Source organism: Hippoglossus hippoglossus, chromosome 6 (genome assembly GCF_009819705.1).
Source record: "Hippoglossus hippoglossus isolate fHipHip1 chromosome 6, fHipHip1.pri, whole genome shotgun sequence".
Classification (NCBI taxonomy): Eukaryota; Metazoa; Chordata; class Actinopteri; order Pleuronectiformes; family Pleuronectidae; genus Hippoglossus; species Hippoglossus hippoglossus.
The window spans coordinates 17,938,539-17,963,953 of NC_047156.1; the positions used below are offsets into that span (position 1 = coordinate 17,938,539).

General features: G+C 42.7%; 1 protein-coding gene across 18 annotated transcripts in view; it reads left to right on the plus strand.

The window, feature by feature from the left end:
- Positions 1-25,415, plus strand: part of LOC117763604 (neuronal cell adhesion molecule-like) — an 82,007-nt gene that overhangs the window by 28,733 nt on the left and 27,859 nt on the right. For all 18 annotated transcript variants that reach the window (XM_034588844.1, XM_034588851.1, XM_034588848.1 and 15 more), the window contains exons 2-3: positions 4,041-4,123; positions 23,986-24,197. In XM_034588844.1, the coding sequence (XP_034444735.1) occupies positions 24,116-24,197 (82 nt within the window). In that variant the 5' untranslated portion in view covers positions 4,041-4,123; positions 23,986-24,115. The remainder of the gene's footprint in view (positions 1-4,040; positions 4,124-23,985; positions 24,198-25,415) is intronic.

Genomic DNA, 25,415 nt, shown 5'->3' on the forward strand with positions numbered 1-25,415 from the left:
TTTTTAAGCAAAATTGCAAAACATCACCAAGTTCTATTGTAAAGATTTGCTGCTTTTATATAGATAGAGATAGATAGATAGATAGCGTTTTGAAAATAATTTGGGTATAGAGGATTGCTTGTTGTTTGTCATTTTATACACTTTAAACTGATTATATGCAGATTATCAATTCTCAGTATTTTTGCTAAATCAGCAAATCCAATTAGCTTTGACGATAATGTGTGAAGGAGAGAATGTGAGTTTCTCGCAGTGTGGTAACATTTCCTGAGCAGACTTCTTTTGCACTGTGACGTCCACAAAAAGCCTGTTTCCTCGGACAATCAGCCGTGCTGTTATACATTTTAATGGATAGTTTGCACTTTGCCAGCACTTTCATATAAACACATCTTCTTTCTTCTGCTGAAACTCAACTTATCTCCCCCTTATTGTCACTTCTCTGTCTCTGATGCAGCGTCCCTTAATGTAAATTCATCTTTGAGGGAAAAAAAGAAAGTGCTTAAGTTCTAATTATTTCTCTCGTCTTTGTTGTAGTAATGATGCTTCACCGGGAAAGTGATATCTTCTACAGCCACACTCTTCCTCTTATTAGCCAAGAGCCTAAAATTAATCCCGCAGGCCACTATACTTGTGCTTAGCCCCCTTCCACACACACACACACACACACACACACACACACACACACACACACACACACACACACACACACACACACACACACACACACAGACAGGTAGTCACACACATCAAGATAACACAGCCTGGAGAAGCAAGAGGCTCATTAGAGAAATGTGTGACATCTCACTTTCTGACATTATCTGCTGTGAGCAATGCTTATTCAACCTGTGGACATCTCACTTTACTCTACATGCATCTGAATGTGGGAAATGGAAACACACTCTATGTCCTTGGACTTAATTAGAGCAATGGTTGGTGGTTGTGCTGTCTGCGTATAGCCAGCATACATATATATTATATATATACAGTATAATGTGTATGACTTATATTATATTTTCTTATTAACTCTGCTAAGGAGGTCATGTCTTGACTCCTGTCCATTTGTTTGTTGGTTTGTTTGTGAGCAATTATGTGGAGGGGTGGGGCATAATAACCCAAGGCAGAACTGGCGAAACCCGTATGGGTGCCATTCTAGTTGATGATGCAATTCTGTTATTTTTCTTTATAGCAGCTAACATGTAGCTTTGTGCAGCTTGTTCTGTGGTACTAGTGCTTACTGTGTACTTTTCTGAGCACAATTGCCAACTATTATCAATATATATATAGCTGATATGTTGGTTTATTAACACATACAGACATTTTGTCATTTGATCCTTTCGTTAACCTCAAAGTATTGATTTGAGCAGCTTTCAGGTTCAGGATGTGTGTTACACGCGTGTGCCTCATGTATTAGCTCTTAGCTGTAGTCCTTTCAGTTTGCTGTGAAATGTTGCTGTGCTGTCTCCACATCCATCAGCTGTGTGTTTTGTTTGTCAGCACTCATGACAGGAGAGTGCTCCTTGAGGTAACCAGGGCATTGTGTGTCTCTCGCACTGCCCACTGTCAGAATCCTGTGGTCGGCTATTTCCAGTCTCGCTCCTCCGTCCCTTTCCTCATCACCATGGCAGCAGAGTTTGGCTGAGCTGAGGCCGACTCGGCGGTGACTGAGGGCAGAGGTGGGTTGGCGGGATGGCTGGCCCGATGTCATGGGAGGGGGGGGCTCTTTTGATGGGATCAGCCTTCAGGATGTAGAAAGGTCATTTCGTCGGTTTGTTTTATTCATTGATCTCAGCTGCAATCAGCTGATTTGTAGCTGTTGGCACAGTGAGGAGGAAATTATGAGGTGTAAGGTCGAACTGAAGAAGACAATAGTTTTGCCGTAGTTCTCTGTTCAGGTATCAGCAGTAATATAATGTGATGCTGTGTGTTCGTTCGAGTTTTTAAAACATGTTTCTTTTGAAATTCAGAGCTTTCAAAAGATCAGATTTTCTGGTGTAATATTCTGTAAGTCAATAAAACTATTTACCTCACAAACTCAGTGTATTTGTAGAAAAAGCTTCAAGTAAGTAAACTTGATTTTGCAGAAGTCGTATGAAAAACATCTTGTAGTCAAGCTCGCAGTGTGCAGCAGCTGCAGGGTTGAATCTCAGGTGGTACGAGAGTCTTGATCTTCAGTCTGAGCGAAAACAACTGAAAACACATCTGTGATTGGGAGAAACAGAACAAATGTGAAATTGTGTGTTTCACGATTGTGTGTGTGTGTGTGTGTGTGTGTGTAGTGAAAGTAGTGTTAGAGCAGCTTTCAATGGGACTTCCAGACTTGTTATTTAGAGCAGCAGACTGGAGTCGATAAGCCTTCGCTGGTAAATTGGATTGGCTTCTTCAATCGTTTCGCCCATCAACTCCTGCAGGTGTGTGTGTGTGTGTGTCCACTGTGACGAAGTTTGAGGAAAGGTTTGGATAGAAAACAAAGGAGAGAATAGAAAGGTAGAAGCAGCCTGCGTGGGAAGTCCCCACGTTAGAGCTGAACAACTGAGCAGAGAGAGAGGGGAGGAGATTCAAAGAGAGGACTGTGTTTCCAAAAGAAATAAAGAAATGGAGGAAACAAAGGCAGGTGAAAGGCATGAGGCGGACGTGGAGGAAAGGTGACGTGAGGAGAGTATGTGAAGGAGCCGTAACATTAACAATAGCATTGAATTTTACATGCCTGACACCATTTGATATTAAATCCCACATCTGCACAGGGTTTTAATGTTTAGGATGTGGAACCTGAGGAAAAATTAGGAAACAAAGTGAATGAAATGAAGAAGGACAGGTCAGTGTGTGAGGGTTGGAAAGAGAAGGAACTTGACGTGAGGATGTAAGTGAAAAGCGGCAGAGAAAAGAAAAAGAGAGAATAGGTTGGGACAGGACTTCAGCTTTGTCTGGATCATGACGCAACATGTACGTCCCCAATTCTCATGATCTGAAGATCTGTCAAATTGTCATGTTAAACTTTGATTTGTGAGCCAAAGAGAAAAAATCAGTCATCTTCAGAAATCCTCTCTTAAGATGAGATGGAAGAATGGAGGACGAGAGGGGGGATGAAATTGGGCAGAAAAACTAATATATATTGAACACATGTCAAGACAAAAACATGTATGTTGTTCTTATAAAGGTACCGTGACTTTCAGCTGATTTCACGACTCCGTGTGAGGTCCTGACCTGGACTGCTGGAAATATTCTGACAAAAAAAAGGAGGAGATGAACTGAGAGAGGAAAAGAGGAGAAAGGAGGTTGGTCGGGGAGGTTAAAAAAGGAGGAGAAAAGGAAAATGAAGATTACCGAAGAACAGAGAGAAGATGAGAAAGGACAGGAGGTGAGAGAGGACAAGGACAGGGGTGAGGATAGCAGTAGGTAATAGGGAGGAAAGGAAGCACAGAACAGGCGAAGATAAGAGAAGAAAAAGGAGATGAGACAAGACAAGAGGAGCGACAGGGAGGAGAAGTGTCTCTTCTCCAGCTTCCAGCCGCAGGCTTTTGTGTCTATCAGTTTGGATTACACACTCCTGCCTCGGAAAATCCATGTCCGCACTCTGGTTTACACAGCTCGGGTGTTTGCTTTCTTTTCACCACCAAAACTTGTCACAGTTGGAAGTGTTTTAAGTGCATTTCCACCGAGTCAACACACTCACGCATGATTATGCTTTGAAAAAGAGAATCTCTCCTTTCCTTCCCTCACCCTGCGTTTGATAAGAAGAGGAGATTTCATGCTGGAGGTTCCTGGTGTGTAATCTGTGACCGAGCAGGAGACTTCCTATACGAAAAGGATTTCTGCAGATTATAATAAAACCAAACATGGAGTAGTAGGCCCATTGTGAAGTCAAATGTGATGGAAATATGCATAGCGGTGCAAAAGTTCCTCCCTAGAAAGCTTATTAAGAGCGGCTGGATTCCCCTATCTTGGTTTTAAAGTCCTGGTTGTTGTACTTGAAGACGAGAGGAGCGGAGAGAAATAAATTATGAAAACTAAAAATGTGCTATTCTCTTCTATTTGTGTTTGAGCAGATTGAAGAAAAGCTGAGAAGAAAAGGAACAAGGCGACTGCAGCCGGGAGGAGCAGGAGAGAGGGGGGGTTCCGGGTTTCTCTGGTAAGTTGGAATATTTTTTTTTCTCTGTCCGAGTCTGAATTCATTTTTTCCCCCTCATCAGATCATCTCCGCCGGCAACGTCGTTTTCCAAAACAGCGTGAGCTTTTCGGAATCAAACGTTCTTGTTCTTCTCAAAGACATTACCACTCCCGTAGGATGTGGACACACACACAAATGTCAGTCTGTGTGCCAGTGCCTAACAAGTGTCTGCCGTCCAAATATCTTCATCCATGACGCTGCCACAGCCTGAATGTATTCATGCTGACGCTCGCTGTAGAGCTGCTTAGTCTCTGAACATCTTTTAAACCGTTCCACCGCTACGACTCTTCCTCTCTGTGTCTCTGTTGTGATGCCTGTTCTTTAGTCCTGTCTGTAGAGGCAGAGGTCACCACTTGCTTCACTGGCGTTTGTCCACTTTGCAAAGTGTGTTTTTGTCGCAGCCTCCATTTTGGCAGAAAGGTTTGGCAGGGAATTTAGAAAAACAACAACAAAACACTGGCATTTCTAGTGTCCCAACTGTCCGCTTGATGCATATGGTCGTCAAGGTAACAGTCCCCCTGCTCGCTCACCGCTGCGACAATTGGACGTCGACACTTCGAAATCACAAAATAGCACTCGGAGACTAAATCTGGCCATGTGCCGCTCTCTTATTGACGCATAATGTGTCGTAATGGAGCTCGCAGGGGTAGGAGAGCTGCCTAATGGCAGTCGCACAATTAAGAGCTAAAGTCTCTGTGTGCATTAGAGCCCGGAGAATTGACTCTCAGCTCGTTTCTTTAAATGACCCCCTGTAACCTTTGGCTCAACCCCTGATTACAGCTGTTCAGAGAGTGGGATGCAGGGAGGAGTTGATCTAATTCTCTGTGAGTGGAGGTGACACGGTGTGATGTGCATCCACTGCCCTGTGGAGTGTGAAGGAAGGATCCCGGCCCCTGTTGCACGCCGAGCTGAGGAGGGACTCGTACGACTCCTCTGCCTCTGCTGCTGGTGCTTGTTTTATTTTTGGCCGATTTCTCTCCCTGCTCTACCTCTGCCCGTCCGTTCATTTGTCACTGAGGCTCTCATTCTCCTCTCCTCTTGTCGCTGCACCGTGGCAGTGGGTTGTTGTTGTGAATGCGCGCTGCCTGTCAGAGAGGCTGAGTCCACAGTTTTCAATGGCCGAGTCATGGAGGGCCACACGTAGGAGCTGCGCACTGAATTTGCAGTTTGAAACACAGTGAGGCGTGAAGCGTCCATTGTCAGCGGCGGCATTCAGGGTCCCCGGCCCTTCAATGGAAGGCTGCAGAGGTTTCTGTTTACCTCCACACTGCTGCCTTTCACTGGCTGCTCTCATGTGGCAGGCAAGGGAGTGTGCTATTATCACTCATGTTGGTGTGTTTAGATGCAGAGTGGGGGAGGATGGGAAAAAAACATATATCGAGGAGGATCACCCAATCAGAGCTTCGCCTGTCCAGAAATAGCTCTACATGATTCTGGCTTTTGACTTTAAATCTTATGAGACCGAGTTACATAATCTTCTACAGCGCAGTCAGAAGGTACAATAATGCAGTTTCCTTTTTTTACTCTACTCTGACACCTTGGATCAGAAGTGAAAACTACAAGGTTTAAGTGCTGCCTTTTAGTTTTATAGGCATTTGATTTTCTTGTCAGCAAAGTGTTGCAGGACAACACACGGAAAAGGCAACCATGGTGTTTTATGGCCAAACTCTTGATTTCAATTCAGTCTCTTGACATCCTCACCTGATCATGTGTCTCTGTGGACCAGACTGAAGGCAAGAATCCCCTGACACGTGTTCAGGTGGCTGCAGTACAGGCCTGGCAGAACAACACCGGGGGACGATTCCAACCATCTTGCCTGTGTCTTCTATCCAGGCACTGACTACAAAGAATATGCAACTAAATATTTCTATATATATTATATTTGATATATCATAGCAGGGAATTGAGATCTGATCACGAGTGGTCACAAGAGACACATTCAGGATCCCCTCTCATCCCAGGTGTGAACACATGTACTTAACAGTGACTTAACTACTGATCAGATCACTCAGGGCGAACGTTAATACCAGGGGTGAAGAGTTGTTTGTCTCTGTATATCGACCCTCTGATTGGCTGGGGACCTGACCAGGGTGCACCCTGCCTCTCACTCATTGTCAGCTGGGATTGGCTTTAGCCTCTCCGCTGGCTCACGACCCTTAGAAAGGAGAAGCGGTATAGATGATGGATGGATATTTTATAAGGCTACAAAGAAGTATGTAACTCCTACAATAAAAACTGGACTGAGCCAATGACCCTTCCTTTTCATTTATACCCCTGCACCTGAACAGTGTCATCATCCACTATGAATGAAGCAGCAGCTTTTCTCACATACTGAGAAAGTACGAGTGATGTTACGCAACTGCACTTCGGAGACCAGACCAGTTGCAGATGAATATAGGGATTCATGCACACACACTCACACACTCACACACTCACACACACACACACACACACACACACACACACACACACACACACACACACACACACACACACACACACACACACACACACACACACACACACACAGAGGGCCCCTGGGCAGATCTTTGCACGTCGTTTCAGATGAGCACGTCAAGATATTTCTCTTCATAGGTGTCTCTTTGATACGTGCCTGACAATTCTCCATCGGTTCTGTGTCAACACTCTTGTCTGTGCATGTTGTGTTCAAGAGCAGCTGTATCTAAGAGAGAGGCTGTGTGGGTGAGAGAGCAGATTCTGTGTGTGTGTGTGTGTGTTGTTTAGTGTCTCATGGATGTATGGTTGGCAGAGACAGGGAGGTGCTGGGAGACACAGCTGAAGTGTCAGAAGGAAGGACAGGAATAAACAAATAGATGAATAGGTGGATACAAAGAGGGTGAGGGAGAGAAAGAGGCTGCGTGATGTGTTAGAGGTGGTGGGGCCACTCCTGAGGGGCTCCTGCTTCTCCTGCTCCATCTTCCAGGCTTTCTGAGGAAGTCGGCTTCATGCAAATCTGACTCACAAACAGCGGACAGCCTTGAGAGTCAGAGGAGACACTGTTTTATATGTGTGGTTTTATATTATCTAGTCCAGCCTGGAGGTGGGTTTTATTCCATACTCACTGCTGAATGCAGGTTTCTTCCATTGCTCCAAAAACTTGGTTCCCAATTAAAAGGATTATTTGAATTGGTAAGACACAAATGAATTAAGTTCTTGTGTTATTATAACTTCCCAACTTTAAACAAACTCTTTTTTTTCAGTGTAGGTGATGACGACAGGACGTACAAAAATTCCTCTGCATTGCAATTTGAAAGCAAACCTTGACATGAACCCTGATTGAGACCTTCAGGTGTGAAAATGGCCTCAGAGAGTGAGAAAGTAGTAGAGGAAATGGAGAGCATAGGGGCCACTGGTGGTTTAAATCCTGACCATGTAATGCAGCCCTTTTTAGCAAACCTGTTTATATGAAAAAAATTTCAGCAGAATTATTGACTCATCTTGTTTTTCTCCTTTTTTTTTTTACCTGAAACAACTGAATCCATCTCTCTGGGGGGGGGGCCTCTAAAAACTAAATGATATATGTGGCTGTTAGTCGTGGGTCCTGGTCCGAGGCCAAGTCTGTCTGCTCATCAACATAAACAGCCTGCTCCGTGGGTGATGCGCTGGAATACAAATGGCAGAATTTAGATGTACGCCCTCGCTCACCTGCGTCTCAGCCAATTCTGATGAGGAATTTCTCTCGGCACCTGCCGAGAGCGAGAATAAAGAAAAGAGTAAATATGAAATGTAAAAGCACAGGAGAGAAGCAGGCTGTGTTCAGACTTATGTTTGTGCATTTCTACCGTGTGGTGAATAACATCCAACCTCTATCCACCGATATGTTGTTTTCTGTTTCCACATTTCAATTCCACACTATAGAATTATTCTATTCATTGACAGCGTATGCATCTTTCTCCATTCAGGACTTTTTCTATGGAGCTCAGAATAAAAAAACACTCCTTGAATCTAAATCCTTTCCATTCCATATTAAATATATATATTTTTTAGCTTGTAGTAATTCAAACTAACACATGTTCTACACTCTTCCTTGGTGCACCTCCACTGCATGTTTATTCCTCCTCTCAGGAATGTGTGGGCATGTTCAGATTGTGCTGTGTTGATTTTCTTGTTGCTGCTGCTGCGCCTGCAACCCGGAGAACTTCCACCTTTATTATTCACAAAGCCTCTTTTCACCAGAGACATTTCATAGCAGGTAAAACACCAGTGTTATAGTTTCACTCCCATTAGGTGTGTCAAGTCCAGGGTTCAGAGATTGGGTTTGCTGGATCATTGGCATGACATGTTAGGAGGTTTAAATTTAGGCTACGTCCACACGACATGTTTGTTTGAAAATGCATCAACTCCGGCGTTCACAGTACTCTAGAGCTTTAGAGCGCCTGAGGTGCCCCTGTCACTTGACTCCTTACAGACGAGTAAACATCACAAACAGTAGCGCTAAGGTATTGTATTCATTATGTATAAGTGTTTATGTTTTCCAAGGGACCAACTTTTAAAAACACAATCCTTATTACAATTGTGAGGTGTTTTGATTGTATTTCCAAAGCTTGTTTGAAGTACCAGAAACAATTTGCGAAATATATTCATATATTCACTGTGTCGTTGTTCACAGCTATAGAGTCAACAGACAACAAGAAATTACCTTATTTAAAAATAAATTAGGTTTGAATATTTAAAGTATACTTGCCACTGTGTGTTAAAATGTGGCCACTTTATTGCCCCTGATTAAAAAACAAAATCTGCCTTTTAAAAGGAGCCAGTGTTAATGTTAATGATAACAGATGTAATGAGGGAGTTCAGTTCATGTTAACATCAGAGTCCTAATTGCAACCGGGAAGCTCAGATTTGTGTTGCAAGCGTTTGCTTTTCACTGAGATCAATATCTCTTAGAGCTCTTTAAAAACAAAACAAACAATGAAACCACACATCAAACAAAATATGTTTTTCGATTTAGGAGCAGAAATTAAACCCAAGTTTTAGTTATAGGGTGTTACGTTGTCAATACACATAATTTTGACCTTTACACCACCGCCTCTGCAAGCTTCTGCTTTTGTCCAGTGATGAAGTCATAAAAGTGGAAATCTTCCTCACACTCCATCAGATGTAATGTGTAGTTGGATTATTCTACTCCGTCAGAGGAAGCAACACCACCAGATTGGGTGTTCAGGGTTTTAATGTGGAATGATGTCAATATTGAAGTAAACTGTAGTAGCAGATTTTTTTTTATCATTTCTTATCATTTGCGGATACGCTGCTGTAAATGATAAACATTTTTTTATACAGAAAACCAGATTTCTATGAGCATTACTATCAGGGGGATTCAAATGTAACCCAGACCACATGTTTACCTACTTGACTGTAAAATGCATGTATACATTCTTCGTATGTGGGCAGAGGAGGGCGAGGTTGTATCTGTACAGACACTATACCATTATCTGTTACAGCAGTGATTCATTCCTCTGTCATGTTTGGCCGCGAGGGTCACAAACAAACTGAAACACCCCTGGTCGCCCTCATCGTATACGTGTCACACACACACACACACACACCTTGTCCAGCCGTACGTTTCCGTGCTGACCTTTCCCGTAAAAAAAAAAACCCCTCCACCAGCTCCACTCCAGCCTCACCCAGGCATTATCCAGCACTCAGCAGACACTTCTCCTGCATTAGCGACCAGGCCCATCCCGTCAAACACAGACATAGGACAGAGGTTGTTAGCGGAAGCCTGGCGGACTGTTAGTGTTAAATGGCAACAGCGTTTCCTCCGGAATCTCCGGCTGATGGAGCGGTTCTTGACGGAGCCATTATTTCTGATGGGGCCAGTAGACGGACTGCGAGGATGGAGGACTGTTTGTCTGAACTGTGAATCCCTACGGGTAAAACCACCTTACCCACTCGAAACACACTCAAACTCTCCAAATGATGGATGGAATGGGGGAAAAATCTCTTCACTATAACACCTGGAAACATTTTTTTTTTTTCCATTGTTGAGTCTTTGTGTGTGTTTTCACATCAGCTTAACTCGTGAAGACACTTTTACGGCTTGTAACTTTCTTTGTGAGAAAGCCAAGTCCTCCATTGGTATCATTAATACTCATTAGCTTACATTTCAGTCATCTTGACCCATGAGACAGACAGTAGCATGTTCACACTGACGCCTTGATGCAGTGCCAGCAGTCACCATGAGTCAGTCCGCACCACAGGCTTTTCCTTCGTCTATAATCTTCAAAATTCTCTCTTTAATTTCACAAAAAAACAGCACTTCAAATAAAACGGGGTCATCCAATTACTTCCTTACCCCCCAAAAAAATATTTCCATTCACTTAAGATCAAATATCAGCAATTTCAGTCTCTGAACTTAATTACATCAAATCCCATCAAAAGTCTTGGAATGGGGAAGATTTATAATAGAAATTCTCACTCTTCAATTCAAAGCCAGTCAGAGGACTTACTCAGAGCTGCGTTTGATGAATTGTTCACTTCCCCCCACGACTTGTTTGTTGAATTTAGCATATGAAAACCTGACTGGGGAAACAGAGGAGCCACAGCTCAAACTCATTCAGACTGGGGCTCAAAGAGAGTTTTATCAGCCACACACACACGCTGAGCAACAGTTCTGCATGTGCTGTGTATTTCAGTTGCTCTTGTGTTAAGTCACATTAATTATATTCTGTATGAGTCTGTTTTCATGCACTGACAAATTGGAGAAGAGACAGCTACTGTCTCCTTGTGTCTGATGTATTAAGTGATGGAAATATGTCAGTACCAAGAGTGCAAATTCAAATTAGGGCTGAAACTATTAGTAAGTTAACTGATTCCTCAACTTTCAGTTTTTAATAAACAACACATTTTCTAATTACCTCGACCAAGGAGAACATTTTTTCACCCCTATTTGTTTTTTGGTTGCTTTATTTGTTTGTTTGCCATATTAGGCAAAAACTAGTGGACAGATTTCCATGAAACTTGGTGGTATGAGTAATGTCAAGTTTCATTGGGCAGATCAAAGATTTATTTTCCCACTTGCTTTAATATTGCGAGGCGTTTTTCAACATTTTCACAGATTTCTCAGAGAATAGTTAATGGATCTTGATGAAAAAAAATCTGGTACATTTAGGGGACAGATATTTATGAGTGTGTAAAATTTGGTGCAGCTTCATTTAATTAAAATGAAATGTTTGGCCTTGGTGGAGGAATGTGCTCCACTAGTTTTCTGTATGATTCAGTGCATTGGCAGGTTGGACATAAAACATTTCTCTCTGCATATATTACTTTATTACATACAAAATAAGTCTGCACCAAAAGTGCCAATCCAAAGTAGTACTGAAACAATTGGTTGGTTGAATACTCAACTTTCAGAATAACCATTGATTGCAAATTGATTTATGTCAGTTAATTCTTCCTGCTCTTCAGAAGTGAAGATTTGTTGCTTTACTGTTTATTAATCCGTCAACAAGAACTATGATGAAAAATTTAGCATCACATAACATCTACATAAACAGTGAATATTTAAGTGATGAAAACACCTCAAATACTCAAAACTCAAAAGAAAGATGTCCCTTCAAAGTACGGATGAAATCACAAGTCACTCATCAATTTGTGGATCAACTAACTGTTACTAGACCTTGGCAATATGGCCAAAGATGAAAATGTTATCATTATCAATATCATGATAGATATTACTTAATAATAAGCAAAACATTTTACAAATCTGAGCTAGATCAATTTTGTTTTATACCTCCTCTCTCTGCACGTATGAGTAATACATCAATATATATTGGACTTAAGTTATATTGCTATTGTGCTAATCATTAATATTGTTTTATTGTCCTGCCCTTACCCTTAATAGATAATATATTATAGATAGACCATTCATTTTTAATTGATTATAATCGAAGCAGTGAACTATCTTTGTGTAAACCTAACTCATGGATTCCTCTAAGTCTCTATTGGGAAAATCGATTTTCTATTTTTCCAGCGTTTTGGAAGGGTTAACCCCTGTTTGTGCCTTGATTTGATTTTCCCCACATTTTGAAAGGACCATTGTTTGTGTCCTCTCTGTCTGAAATTGGATGGTGAGTTCTTTTGGAGAGCAGCAGAGGGGAAATGATTTGTATTCACCTGCCGTATCTGAATGGAGCTGAGGAGGGGCGAGAGAGAGAGAGAGAGAGAGAGAGAGAGAGAGCGAGAGAGAGAGAGGGAGCGAGGGCAACTACATAGTGCTTCCTTTATGTGATAATGGATTGCTCTGACATTCACACACATTGTGGTGTGGTGTGTCTATCAGTCAATACTCACCAACCCGTGGGATGAATGGCAAATTTTTGTCAGACGCCATTAAAGAGGGGCAGTGACACAACAGGTAACACAGCTCTGTATAATGTCTCTTTGATGCCCAACCAGCGACAGAACCGACACATGTAACATATGTGTCTTCACATCCTCCACTGCAAATTAATTTCTCTGTTCTCCTTTTCTTTCTTTCTTTCTTTTTTTACGTAACTGCACTCTCTTTTATTGGCGCGGCTAAGCAACTGGATTCCTCTGTCAGCTGCACAAAAGAGACAAAGTGGACCCGGGGACGGGCAGTAATGAGCAGCTCCTCTTACAGTGTTACATATAGAGCGGCCGCGGTGTGGGGAAGCCTTCGGGAGACAATGGAGGGTTTTGAGAGGTCTGGATCCCTCTAAAGCCCGTCTTTGATTGAGCTTCCTGGCACTGCGCTCCAGTGCTGGGGCGGATTGTGGAGTGGGAGCTGCGGGTTCGTGGAGGGGGTGAGGACCCTCCTCTGCGCCGACCTTTCACAGACACAGGTGGGGTGGAGTGGAAGGGCCTGGTGGAGGTGGAGGAGGGGAGTGGCAGCAGAGGCTCATTGTGGAGCTCTGTGAAGGTGGCACTCAATAACACTAGAGCTCGCGGCCTCTGTCCACCGGCTGGGGATTTTCTCACCACTACTTTCTCACTGGTAAATTACAAGTTGTGGTAACACACTGTGGTGACAGTGCACAGTCAGTGTTCAAGTCTTCTTATCAGAGGTTGCTCTTTTTTAGCCATGCTTGTGGCTTTGCTCTAGGGACAGAAACATTGATCGGTAACTTAGTCCACCACTTTGGTCCATCAAATATCTCAGGAACAATCAGATGGATTGCCACTAACTTGAGCAGATACTTACAATTATGTTATGAACCACGGTTCAGTTTGATCTGGACCTAGACCATCTGGTCTGAAACATATATTGGTTCTGACTAAATTGAAAAGTCAGACGGTTCAAACCAAACAAATAAGGTATAATAAAGCGCCCTTAGTTGTTACATCTACTTACATCTACATCTGCTACATCTAAGATGCTGCGTGATGATTCATTTTGTTGAATCTCTTTTACTTGTTGCCTCTGAATCCTGTCTCACTCTGTGAATAATTTTCCATGATGAGCAGTTGCCTATGGACACGGCCTCAGGACAGAGGTGGTCCTCAGCGCCTCTGTCCACCTGCTTCATTCTCACTGGCAAATGACATGTTCTGGTAACACGCAGTGGTAACTGCACAGTTAGCGCTCGCGCTTTGTTGTCTGATGTTGTCGGTGGATTTTGCGAGACTGAATGGTTCCATACAAAGCTCTAAATAACTTGTCGCTCCCTGCCTGCCTGCCTCTACTGTATCAGCACAATTCAAATTCCACCAGTAGAATGTTTATTATATACTAGTGCTTTTCTAGAAAGGCGTGGTTGGATTAACTGTTGACTGGGAGCAATCACATAAACACTGTGTCTCTGTGTTACACCGCCTGACAGGGCCCACAGGAATTACACTTGCTACAAACATCACAGCTGCCGGTTTTTGTGCGTTTGAGGTGAACATTTCCCGGCAACGCCTGTCTCACCCAGACTCTCTTTGTTGCACGCGTAAGCTGAAAGTAAACTCCACATATTGGCCCCATCTTGAGAGACCCCTCACATGTGCGGTAAGCCATCCGGTGTGAACATGGTGGCACACTGACATTCTAATCATACCTCCTTTGTTGCGCTCGGAGGAGGTTCAGACGTTTTTTGGGGGGCTGAGCAGATGTCAAGCGTACAGTTTCTCTCCAAGGTTACTTATGAGATGACAAATAGGTCTAGGCCTCTTTGCCCTCTTTTTTTTTTTTTCATGTGTCTGTGTTTGATGAGAGGGTTGACATCTTTTTGTCGGCATGGAGATGTGAGAGCAGTGGGGGATTGCCATGGATACAGAGTGCCCTTTTGGAGTGCAATTTTGAGCTGCTCTCCTCCGCTCCAAACTGTTTGGAGAGTTCCTATATTTATCAGTAAAACATTTTACCACATTTGCTGAACTCTGAGGCTTATGGATTATATTATAACAGTATTTGTTTCTGATTCCACGTATGCATGGGTGTTCCCGCCCGCTGTCTCAAAGGATTTGCTTGTCCTCCCACTGCAGATTGGTTTTATGTTGATTACTTTCTCGAAGCTGTTATGTTTCTGTAACTAAAGTGCGTCTTGTGGTGTTGTGTGCCGAGGATTTTGAGGGTCCTTTTGGCTGTTCAGAATGCTGGTGGGCATGCTTTCCTCCCACTCTCCTGAATTTGCTCATGATAATGAACCTCTGCTCAGCATATGAATGGCCTCACCCATAACACTCTCATGTGGCAGGGCGAACGCACTCGAGCTCCATCCTCAACGTCCGACATCCTGCACTGACCCGCACGCTTTGAGCACACATAAACAGGGAGGATGCATATAGAAATGAATGTAATCGAGTATGAATTCACATGCTCACACATACACATGCATAAGCAGGACTGCTGAGGGATACTAACACATCCTCTCTTAAGCAGTGATTACAGTGTGGGGAGCAGCTATCAAGTAAAAGGTCAAGTTCAGATCTACAGTTGCTCATTGAGCCCCGTGCTTCCCCCTCCAGATCTCGTTTTAATGATTGTTTTTTAAATTTGCCCCTCGCTGCTCCCGTAATTCTCCAGTAATGAGCTACTGTGCAAGTCAGGTGTCAGACAAGTGTACAAATGCACTATTGGGACTTAACTTTTTGCAACCTTGCTGACATCGCTCTTTGCTAACAAATTATTTAAAGCTTTTGCTGCATTTCGAGGGAGTGAAAAGATGGAAAGATCTACACTTTGCCACCAGCAATTATCACAAGGAGGTAAAAAGGAGCTTCATACGCCCATCCCAATCATGAGAAGCCTCTCAGAGAGAGCCCTGGCATAATGTGAGGATGTGACTCACTGACAGTTTTTATATTTAGCTGGCCTGCGATGATAAGATGAAAGCAAAAGCGCCTTTTGGTTCCATTCAGGTTGAACAGGCAGGGATTTCCTCCCCAATGCCACCGTCCCATCTAGGGGTGCCGCTTCCATCTGCATGCTAAAGAGGAGCCCCCCTCTCAGAAGTGCTGGCGCCGGCAGTGATTAGCATTTTAGGTAGAGGGGACAGAAAGCGAGTCCCGGAGTGTTTTATGGCGTGTACAAGGGAGGAAGCTGAATGCTGCTCTGTGAAAGGAGGAGGACTAAACAAATTGCCAGACACGTTGCATTAGTAGCAGTTGCCTATTTGCATTAAGAGTTGTGGTAGAATGATAGCTGGGGAGGAAGTAGTGGAAACAAGAGCCACAAATCTTGAAAGAAATCTGCAGAGATTTGGTATAGAAGCTTCATGAATTCTGGTACCAAACTGATGGAAGCTGCTTCATTTTCTCTATTGACGTTTCAGAAAATCTTTATACAAAGAGTTTTAAGTCTGAAACCAGATGGACCAGCTACGGGATGAAAGAAAAACAAAAGATTTTCATCCCATTGGATTCTTCGTCATCTCTTAAAAAAGGAAAATGTTAGAAAGAGAGGCTGCTCTACGGGAAACGTAATGTTACGCTAAACCATCCAGTCGAAGCTGACTTCATTTTTGGAACTGTGTTACACATTTCCATGGTAACGGCGAACTCCACAAATCACAGATGTTGCTCTTACACCTGAGGATTGTGGGAAGTGCAGTGCTTCTTTTTTTTTTTTTTTACGAAGTTGATATCATACAGACTTGTGGCTTCTAGAGGAACATTAGACATCGTAGCTTTTTGTGAGTCGACTTTGGATGGTTTCAGTATTATGGCTGAATGTTAAAATGTCTAGTCAGAAAATGAATGGAATTTTACTTCCCGAACCACGCTGTTGAGCTCTATTATGAGGATATAGCAAAATAAACATAATATCAAAACCACCTTAATTTTAGCTTTCAGTATTCATCCAACAAAAGAGAAAAGAGGAAGATATAAACAACTAACTAGAGTGGAGAAGATGAAATATAGATCTTCTCCTCATTGCCTTGTGTTGTATAGTACAGATGAAAGGGGATGAATGTTTTTTAGCTTCAGGGTCTCCCCCATCAACACGACCCCCAGTTCATACGTTAACCACACTAATTATTCGCATACGATCCCCCAATTATAAAAGCTAATGAGGAGATTATGGGAGACACACGTTGATGCCGGCCCATTTAATTTCCATTGTTCCTTGTTGCAGATAAAAGCCCTTTGAGCCGTAGTATTCAAAGCCTTTGAACATTCAACCTCATATAGCACAGATATAGTTCACTGCTAATGCCCATCCACTACATTAGCTGTGAATCCATTAAACGATCAAAGATGGCTGCTAAATGTGACACGTTCAATCTTTCTCTCAGCTTTTATATAAAATGACAGCATTTATTTTGCATTCATTTTCTTTATGAATGTGGCTTAATTAGCATCGGTTGAAGGACTGTCTCGCTGTCTTCTACAGCGGGGGGCTTTCAAGTGAATGTTTAATGGCACCGAGGAATGGGCACGCAGCCCCGGGCGTGGATGGCATGCGGCGCAGGCAGCCTCGGAAAAAAAATCAACCCTTCCGACCGTATCCGTTTTTCTCATCACCACCTTCCTGAGTGTGGAGCCGTGCTCGTCATTACACCCCACATCCAGCCGTCTGCAGAGGATCCCCACTGCTCCATTAAGGCCGTACACCGAGGCTCACAACCCCCTGATTGCATGAGCCATCAATAGCAGCGATTAGGAGAGTTAATAAGGGTGAGAGGAAGGTTTGTCTTTCATCACAACTGTACGCCAGTGATGCAACGGTGCCAATGATTCTGTTGGTTTTGCAGTATTGCATCACTATTGTTTTGCACGGACAATGGCTATATCTTTTTCTAGTGGTTAGCATAAAGCATATGGTGTATTATCTGTTGCTGTAAGGGAGGTCCAATGCACCCCCCCCCCCCGCCCCCCCGGTGACTGCTATTCATTTACACTGTGGTGTGTTTCAAGTCCCAGTGCTCGTGCCCCTGTCAGCTCCATCTGTGCTCAGACATGTCCTGACCCTCTCGTTCTGTGGCTAGTGTGCATGAATGTATCCCTGCCTGTGTGTGGGTGTGTGTAGTGTGTGTGCATTGCGGTATGTGCTACATCTCTGACATGTGCACAAAACCAATTAGTTTTGGGATGGCGAAGTAGCCGGCCATGGGAAAATGACAATGGAGTAATTGAAGAGGCTGGCTGAATGAGAGGCCAGACAGCTCAATGTGGCTTCGACACAAGTGCTGAGTGTTTTCTCCACGGGTGAAATGAACAGAGGGAGAACCAGAGTCCTGAGTGAAGGCGCTCTTGTGCTGTAGACAGTAATTAACATTACAGCGTTTTACTTTGATGGCATTTTCTCTAGAAACACAACTACTAAGGTTATGTGTTGGCGTTTATTGGTCTTTAACAGTGATTTTGCTCATGTCAGCTCATTAATTTCATACATGCTTTACATCATAGCTCGCCACACTGTTAGGTTTCAGGTTAGTGTTTTTCCAAGTGACCTTTGAATGAATGAAAGTCAGTTGTAACCTGGATTCATCCATCACCATGAACCTCAAGTCTGCAATAGTTTTTGTCTCAGTCACATTATTGTTTCATGTTAACGTGGTTTATGATAACAGATTGATTCCATGTGACTAAGAAAACATCAATGAAGATTTGATGTTTACTGTGATGGATTACATCGTGTCAAGCAAGTTCCTAAGAGTCTTTCACATCTAAAGGAAATAAATGAAAAGTAACGGTTACTTGAAACCTTCAGAGTGCACCTTCTTGCCCCTGCAAGGGACTAATTCCACAAAGAATTCTCACCTGACTCTTCTCTGCAGGAGCATTTTGGCATCTTTCAGCTCATTGTTTTGGTTTTACAACCTGCAGCTTTAGATATATAGATAGATAGATGGATAGATGGATAGATAGATAGATAGATAGATAGATAGATAGATAGATAGATAGATAGATAGATGGATAGATGGATAGATAGATAGATAGATAGATAGATAGATAGATAGATAGATAGATAGATAGATAGATAGATTACTTACTCAGCATGAAACTGCAGACAAGCACAGTTAGAAACTAGCTGCTGAACACAGTATTTAGCAGCTGTAGAGCCAGATGTTTGCCACAGGAGCTGGTAGAGACCAAAAACAGAGCTAAAAGGTGAGTGAATATGGAACAAACCAAAATTAATGATGCTGATCCATTAGATGTGTAATTATGGAAGTCTCTACTAACATGTTTAACATATGAACTTAAAAGGTGATGATAATTTACATTTTACAGGACAAAATGAAACAGTTAATTTTGGTTTATGGAGCTAAAACCTGTCAAATCACTGGTATAGTCCTATAAGTACACTGAAGGGTGATATTATGAGCTACTGCCCGTAGTTTCTGTTTCTCCTGTCACACTGGGACAGGAGCAAGAAAGTAAATACAGGAAAGAAGTACCTTGTTCTTATTTGCTACTTCAAGTGAGACCTTGGTTCATTGTTCAATGTAAAGCACACCTGGCTACAGGGGCAGTTTGACTGGTGGTTGGGTCAGATCGAAGTTGGATCACGTTCCCACCTCAAACAAACTGTCCCAGACTTCATTCAGGACCAGACTGAGACCAACTCTATACAGGCTCATGGTGTGGCTGCTTTCCCCCTCAACACACTACAGCTAACAAATCTCTTGAGTTTGATTTAAAAGATAGTAGGTTTAAAAAACGCCCTCATTGAGACAGCGTCTTAGTTTATCTTCTTGCCCTCGTCTGTTTTGAATAATAGCTTATTATCCTCACTTGAAGTGCCCCCCACCAGCTTCTGATGTTTGTTGGTGAGAGGCCATTTACTGTTCGATTTCATCTGCTGTCTGACAGCTTTTGGAAACAGCACTTCAAACACTCTGCGCTGAAATGAGCTGTGAGATTGGCCTGAGTTTCCTGTTGTGTTAGCACATGATGGATGGCAAGGTTCAACAATAGTGATTTGATATTTTCTCATTATGTCTCCCCTCCAATAATTCCATTTTCAATTTTTTTTTAATAAAATGAGCTTTGAACTGTAGTTTCTTCTTTCGGATGCAGGACTAATTTTACACCAAATTAGCAGGTATACGCAGGTTATTTCAAACATTGTTATACCTGCTTAAAAAAGAGCTTTACCTTTGCCAGTGGAGGTTTGTTTTTCTGCGTGAGTCATGTTTGAATGCACCGGAAACTGAGAAGCTTTCACACATCACTGTCTTACCACCTTGGACAATACGACAAATAAAGCTTTTTGCACATTTTATCGAGATAAAACAAATTAAACTTAACCAATAAGTACACAAACGTTTGACACTATTTATGCGCCAACGCCCAGAGGTTTAATGCACGTCATAAGGTTTTGCTGGAAAGGTGCAGTGTCACGATCTAGACTGCCAAAATAAAGAGGAAGAAGTTCGGGCGTTCACCCGAGTGTCATGTTTCTCTCACTGCCGATAACAACCTGTGTTTACTGCAGAGTCATCGGACGCGGGAGTGAATGCTGATTGTATCCCTTCCCATTGCAGACAAAATGTCAGATGTTGATGGCGTTAGTTGGTCTCTGCCTCATATTACATAGGTAAAGTGAGGGTTTTAGAATGAAAATGAAAATGAAAAGGGTAAAATTCTTATCCTCACTATACTCAGTCAGGATATAGATTGAGACTCTGTTGGTTGGTTCATTGTCATTAGAATCCCCCTTGAGTTTCCAGTGTCATCCCCCTGTGAGAGGGATGTGAGGGGCCGGCCCCGTATCACTGCAGCTCACAGGGGATAATTATGGCACACACAAACAAATGAATACAGGCGCACATATACACAGCGCGCACACACAAAGACACACACATGCTGACCGGCTGGAGCTAAGCTGCAACACCTCATTAAATTGGGAAATGAATCCTGAATGAAGCCCTGGCTCCTTTCCAGATAACAATCACCAGGCTTTCAGGGATTCACCATAAAATCTATGATTAACACATTTATTCTCTGGCTGTCACCGGCTGCCTGCTCTGCTCACTTCACCTGAGACTGTGCATCGCTAAGCTCTGCATGCCTCTACTGCATTCTTACATATTTATACTTATTATCATCTCTATTTATTTGTATTTCAAAGTCAAAATTGCCAGCAGATTTCACCAAATCAGACTGAGACAGACACAAACAAACAATAAAGACGTTGATCTCTGTCATGGCAACAACATTTACGGAATCAAGCTGAATTTCGGAGCTTTTATCTTGAAAAGTTGTCGTCTCGGGTCTGAAGATTGTGTTAAGAGTGCGTAACGGACCTGACATAGTCGACATGCATTGTTTAAAACAATAACAGCTCAGTACATCATTCAAATTATATATGAAAGCCACACTAGTGAACAATAATAAAACAAATTCAGTTTCATTATATGAAAAACATTGATTATAAACTCCTTATTTATGTCAAGCAAACAACCCATTCCCCTTTGGAATGGGTTGTTTGCTTGAACATGCATAACATGCACTCCATAGATTCTGTTCACTTGAATAACTTTTTGCATTCATACAATTGGATTGGAGATGAGAAATTATTAAAATACACAACTCATTATCAGGTATCCTGCATGACTGACATATAATCATTGATTTCTAACGTAACAAGATCAAAATATATATCGAAGGTCAGTCTCTGATGCAGGTTTTCTTGTCAGACTGAGTTCAGCACCCCCGCCTGCAGCCTGCAAATGAGTTGATGAAATTGACCCCCCCCCGCCTCTCCGCTCACCAGATGATTTTATGTCAGATCCCAGGAAGGAGCTGCCGGATGGCGTACACAGCAGCGTGATTGGGTGCCCTGGGCCGATAATACAGGCCCTTCCCCTGAGAGGTGCAGTTGAAGCTGGGGGCAGCAGACATTAGCCTTGGTCTCTTCCCTCGCTACCAGACGCCTGCTCGGGGGGCCAGTTCTGAATCATGACTTGGGGGTAGGTAGGGGGGGGCAGCACTGACAAATGCATCAGCTCCCAAAGGAGGACCACTCTGGGGGTCTCGACTGCCTTGCTATCTCGCCTGTGGCCCCAGACACAAGCTCCCACCACAGCCTCATCTTGCAGTTCTGACCCGCCCCAAGCCGGAAGGCAGCAGAGCAGAGCACGCTGCCCCCACCTTTTTAATGGGCTCGATTCCTTTCTCTCATACACTAACTGACATTAATATCCCCAAAATTTGATAGCGCGGTTTTGCAGTAACGGAGCAAATGAGTCCGGCTGAGCTCTAAATTAAGCGGTGACATTTTAATACTGTGGCTGGCACAGTACGTGGCACAGGATGCCCTGGGTAAAGACAGGCAGGAGAGCGAGATAAAAAAGAACAGGTCAGGCTGTTAAAAGACAGAAAAGACGCCTCCTGGGTTCTGTTTTCCTCAGTCTTTGTATCCATTTTATTAGCAAGCTGCGCTCACAGTTATTAAAAATAATGAATTATACCGATCGTTTCACTGTGACAGTGCTGAATTATGCAGATGAATATAAATTAAATTGAGCTGAGTCATTTTAAATTAGTTCTTATATTATTATTATTCTCTGAAGCTTGAATCAGAGGCTCGCTTGATGAAGCTCAAAGTGATTATTTTATCTTCGCCAAGGACATTATGTTTCCACCCTGTCCACTTGTTTATTTGATTGTTTGTTTGTATTCAAGCTTACACCAAAACAATAACAGCTTTTCAATGAAACTTGGTGGGAGGATGGGACGTGACCCAAGAAAGAATCCTTTGAATTTTGGTGCGGATTGATTTTGGGTGGCTTCTATCACTCTGACTCTTCCTCCAGCAATACAACACACTCTCATGTTTGGTTTGATCATATAGCTTAAAGGGTTATTCTGAGAGAGTGAATGTGTTCCCCCTTGTTGCTTCAAAAACAATGGCTTAATAACATTGTTTCTTGTTTATATCTTGAAATTATTGATATACCCTGAGTTTCTTCAGATCTGGGGACCTTCTACTGAACGTATTTGCTGGGAGAGGAATCAGTCCAGGAGCTAAACGTATTGCTGACGCTGTATTGAACTGCTTTTTGCTTTTTGCCGAATTGTATTGTGCCCACCTCGAACCATCAGGAGTTTGAGCTTCATTTTGGCCCTTCCTCGACCTTGGTTGGTCTGGACAATATTTCTGACCCTTAAACCACGTCTGGACCTTTTGGATGTTGTATGGACTGACATGCAAAGGTGTAGAGAGGTCCTCAGCGAAGGCCCTACTCACCGTTCCACATCTGATTGACTAAAGGTGACTGAGCCTTTTCTGTCAGGGCTCCCACTTTGGAATAATCTCCCTGAGGAGATCCGTTTGGCAAACTCCTTATCCTCTTTAAAATCTCTCTTTAACGAATAGGAGATTCATGTTCATTGATTTCTCAGAGAGTAATTCAAGGATGTTGATGAACCAAAACAGGCATATTTAGGGGACTGATATTCATGAGTGTGTGCAATTTGGTGCGGATCCAAATAAAAATCCTGATGTGAATTTAAATGCAGTGTCATAAGGGGACTGATTTGCCTTGGCGGAGGTATTTCCTTCTTGTTGATATTTGTGCTTTCTTATTCTGCCTTTTCAGCATCGTTCAAAAAAGATGATTTTGTGAGGCAACAAGAGAAAACATTGAAACCACATGTGTGTTTTTAGTTTCCTGCTTCTTCACAGTGCATCCATGCAGCGCCGTTACTGTTCAGAGGGAGGCGTAATTAGTTTACATTGTGTAACAAAAGAAAATCCCCACTTAATTAACAGTTAATCAATGGCCAATTAGACTTTCACTGGTTTGTTAAAACCGGCAAACAAGTCGTCTCACTTGAACCTGACACCCTGTTGAACTTTCAGCTCCCGTCCCCACTGAGCTGTGTCCTCTCAGATGTCAGAGTTGTGAAAATCTGCACTGTCACATGCACGTGATGTTTCCCCACGACAACAATCTCACTGAAAGATGATGGTTCGGTGTCTGAAATCTGACCTCAGTGCCGTTCAGTCCGTCGGTCAATCAGACAGATGAAGCTGAGAGCGAAATGGAAAGTGAACTGAGTGTCCCCCCCCTCGCCCTGTCTCTCAGCTTGTCATCTGCCGGCTGACGTGATCGATATGGCAGAGAGGCCTAATGGCATCATGGCCACAGCAGTGATTAGCTGAGCAAAGTGAGCCCATGTGGGCCACGTCGGTCCCTATCGAAGTGCACTAGATCAAAAAGATAGCTTCCAGCAAACAGCACTGCATGGCAACTAACATCGATCTGTGGACGAAGCCGCTGTCTGTGTCTGTCTGCCTCGCTCTCCCTCTCAGCAGCTGATAAACACAGAGAAGAACAAACTGAGTTGTTATGATTGATCGCCTCAGTAACTGGATCTGCTATTCAAGCCCATAATTTCTGCTTCTCTCCTCTTATCTCTGACGCTCTGTCTCTCCTTCTCTCTTTCTCTCCCTACAGTTGTGTGTGGCGTGTGTTTGTGTGTGTGTGAGTGTGTGTGTGTGTCTCTAGTCGTCCTCACACGGTGTGACCGAGCAAAGAGGCGGGGCATCGTCGTACTCAGGGGGCCAGAACTTTGTGTCACACAGCGATGATGGAGAGGAGGATGGACACAGCTCTGCTGGTGCTGTTAATGGGACACCTCGCTGCGGCGCTGGAGGTCCCACTCGACCGTAAGGAAACACACACACACACACACACACACACACACACACACACACACACACACACACACACACACACACACACACACACATTCAGTCGAAGCAGTAGGTCTGTCTTCATGCAATTAAGTGATTGTTCAGCAGGAAATTAAAGGCTCAAACGTGAGGATTGCATGTTTTTCTTCCTCACGACAAACTCATTATGTTTGGTTTTAGAGAGGTGGTTGGACATATAGAAGTTCATGTGGTTTACAGTGTGCAGTGTTGATCATTTCAACTCTTGGCAAGAAAGCAAATGACCATTTTTGCCAAAAACTATATAATAATAATAATAATTGTTGGCTGCAGTCCTGGTTTTAGAATGATGGCTTTAACTTATTCAGTAAACAATATTCAGTTTTCCCTTTGAGTTGCTATAGAAAATAATCTTCATTTGTACAGTATAGCATTTAACAATTTAATATGTAACAATTCTTCATTAAAATGCCTAAAAACAACTAGAAATATTTATTGTATTATATATTTTGTTGACTTGTGTTCTTACACCATCCAAAATGTCCCAGAGAAGTCCTCAGTTTTATTCAAGGTAATGGGGAGTTTCATTTTGGTCTCCTTTGAATTGCGTTATATCCACTTTACCTGTAGCTTTGCTCGTCTCTGCTTTAACCGCTGAAGGAGAAACACACTGAAAGCCAGTTAAACGGTTATTGGCTCTTTTTTCCTTCCACTGTTTGGATTAGTCACTCAGAATGTGTGTGCAAAATGCTTTCTGCGTCACGTGAATAAAACGTATACATAACCTCTGTGAATATGAGTCTGCGCTTGATTCACGTGAGGTAGATTTTCATCGGCAACGCTGGTGAAGACAACAACTCCCATGATCCCATGCTGCCCCACATCATAATCAACTAAGTCTTTTGCTTTTGTTTTGATTGAGAGACCCCTATTGGCCAAGGTTATTGTACATTTAAAGCTGCAATCTCAGAATATAGTGAAACATTTTTGTTTTAATATGAAGATAGTCAGTTTATTATTATTATTATTGTTATTACAAATAAATACATGAGAGAAGCTTGAACTACCGACTGTTTCATATACTCACTTGATATTGACTGAAAAGATGAATTTTATCGATTTTCTATTTTATCAACTTATTGTTTCAACATTTCAACATCACATTTATTTGAATTTAAATGTACTCTACCTATTAGCATACACACATTCCTT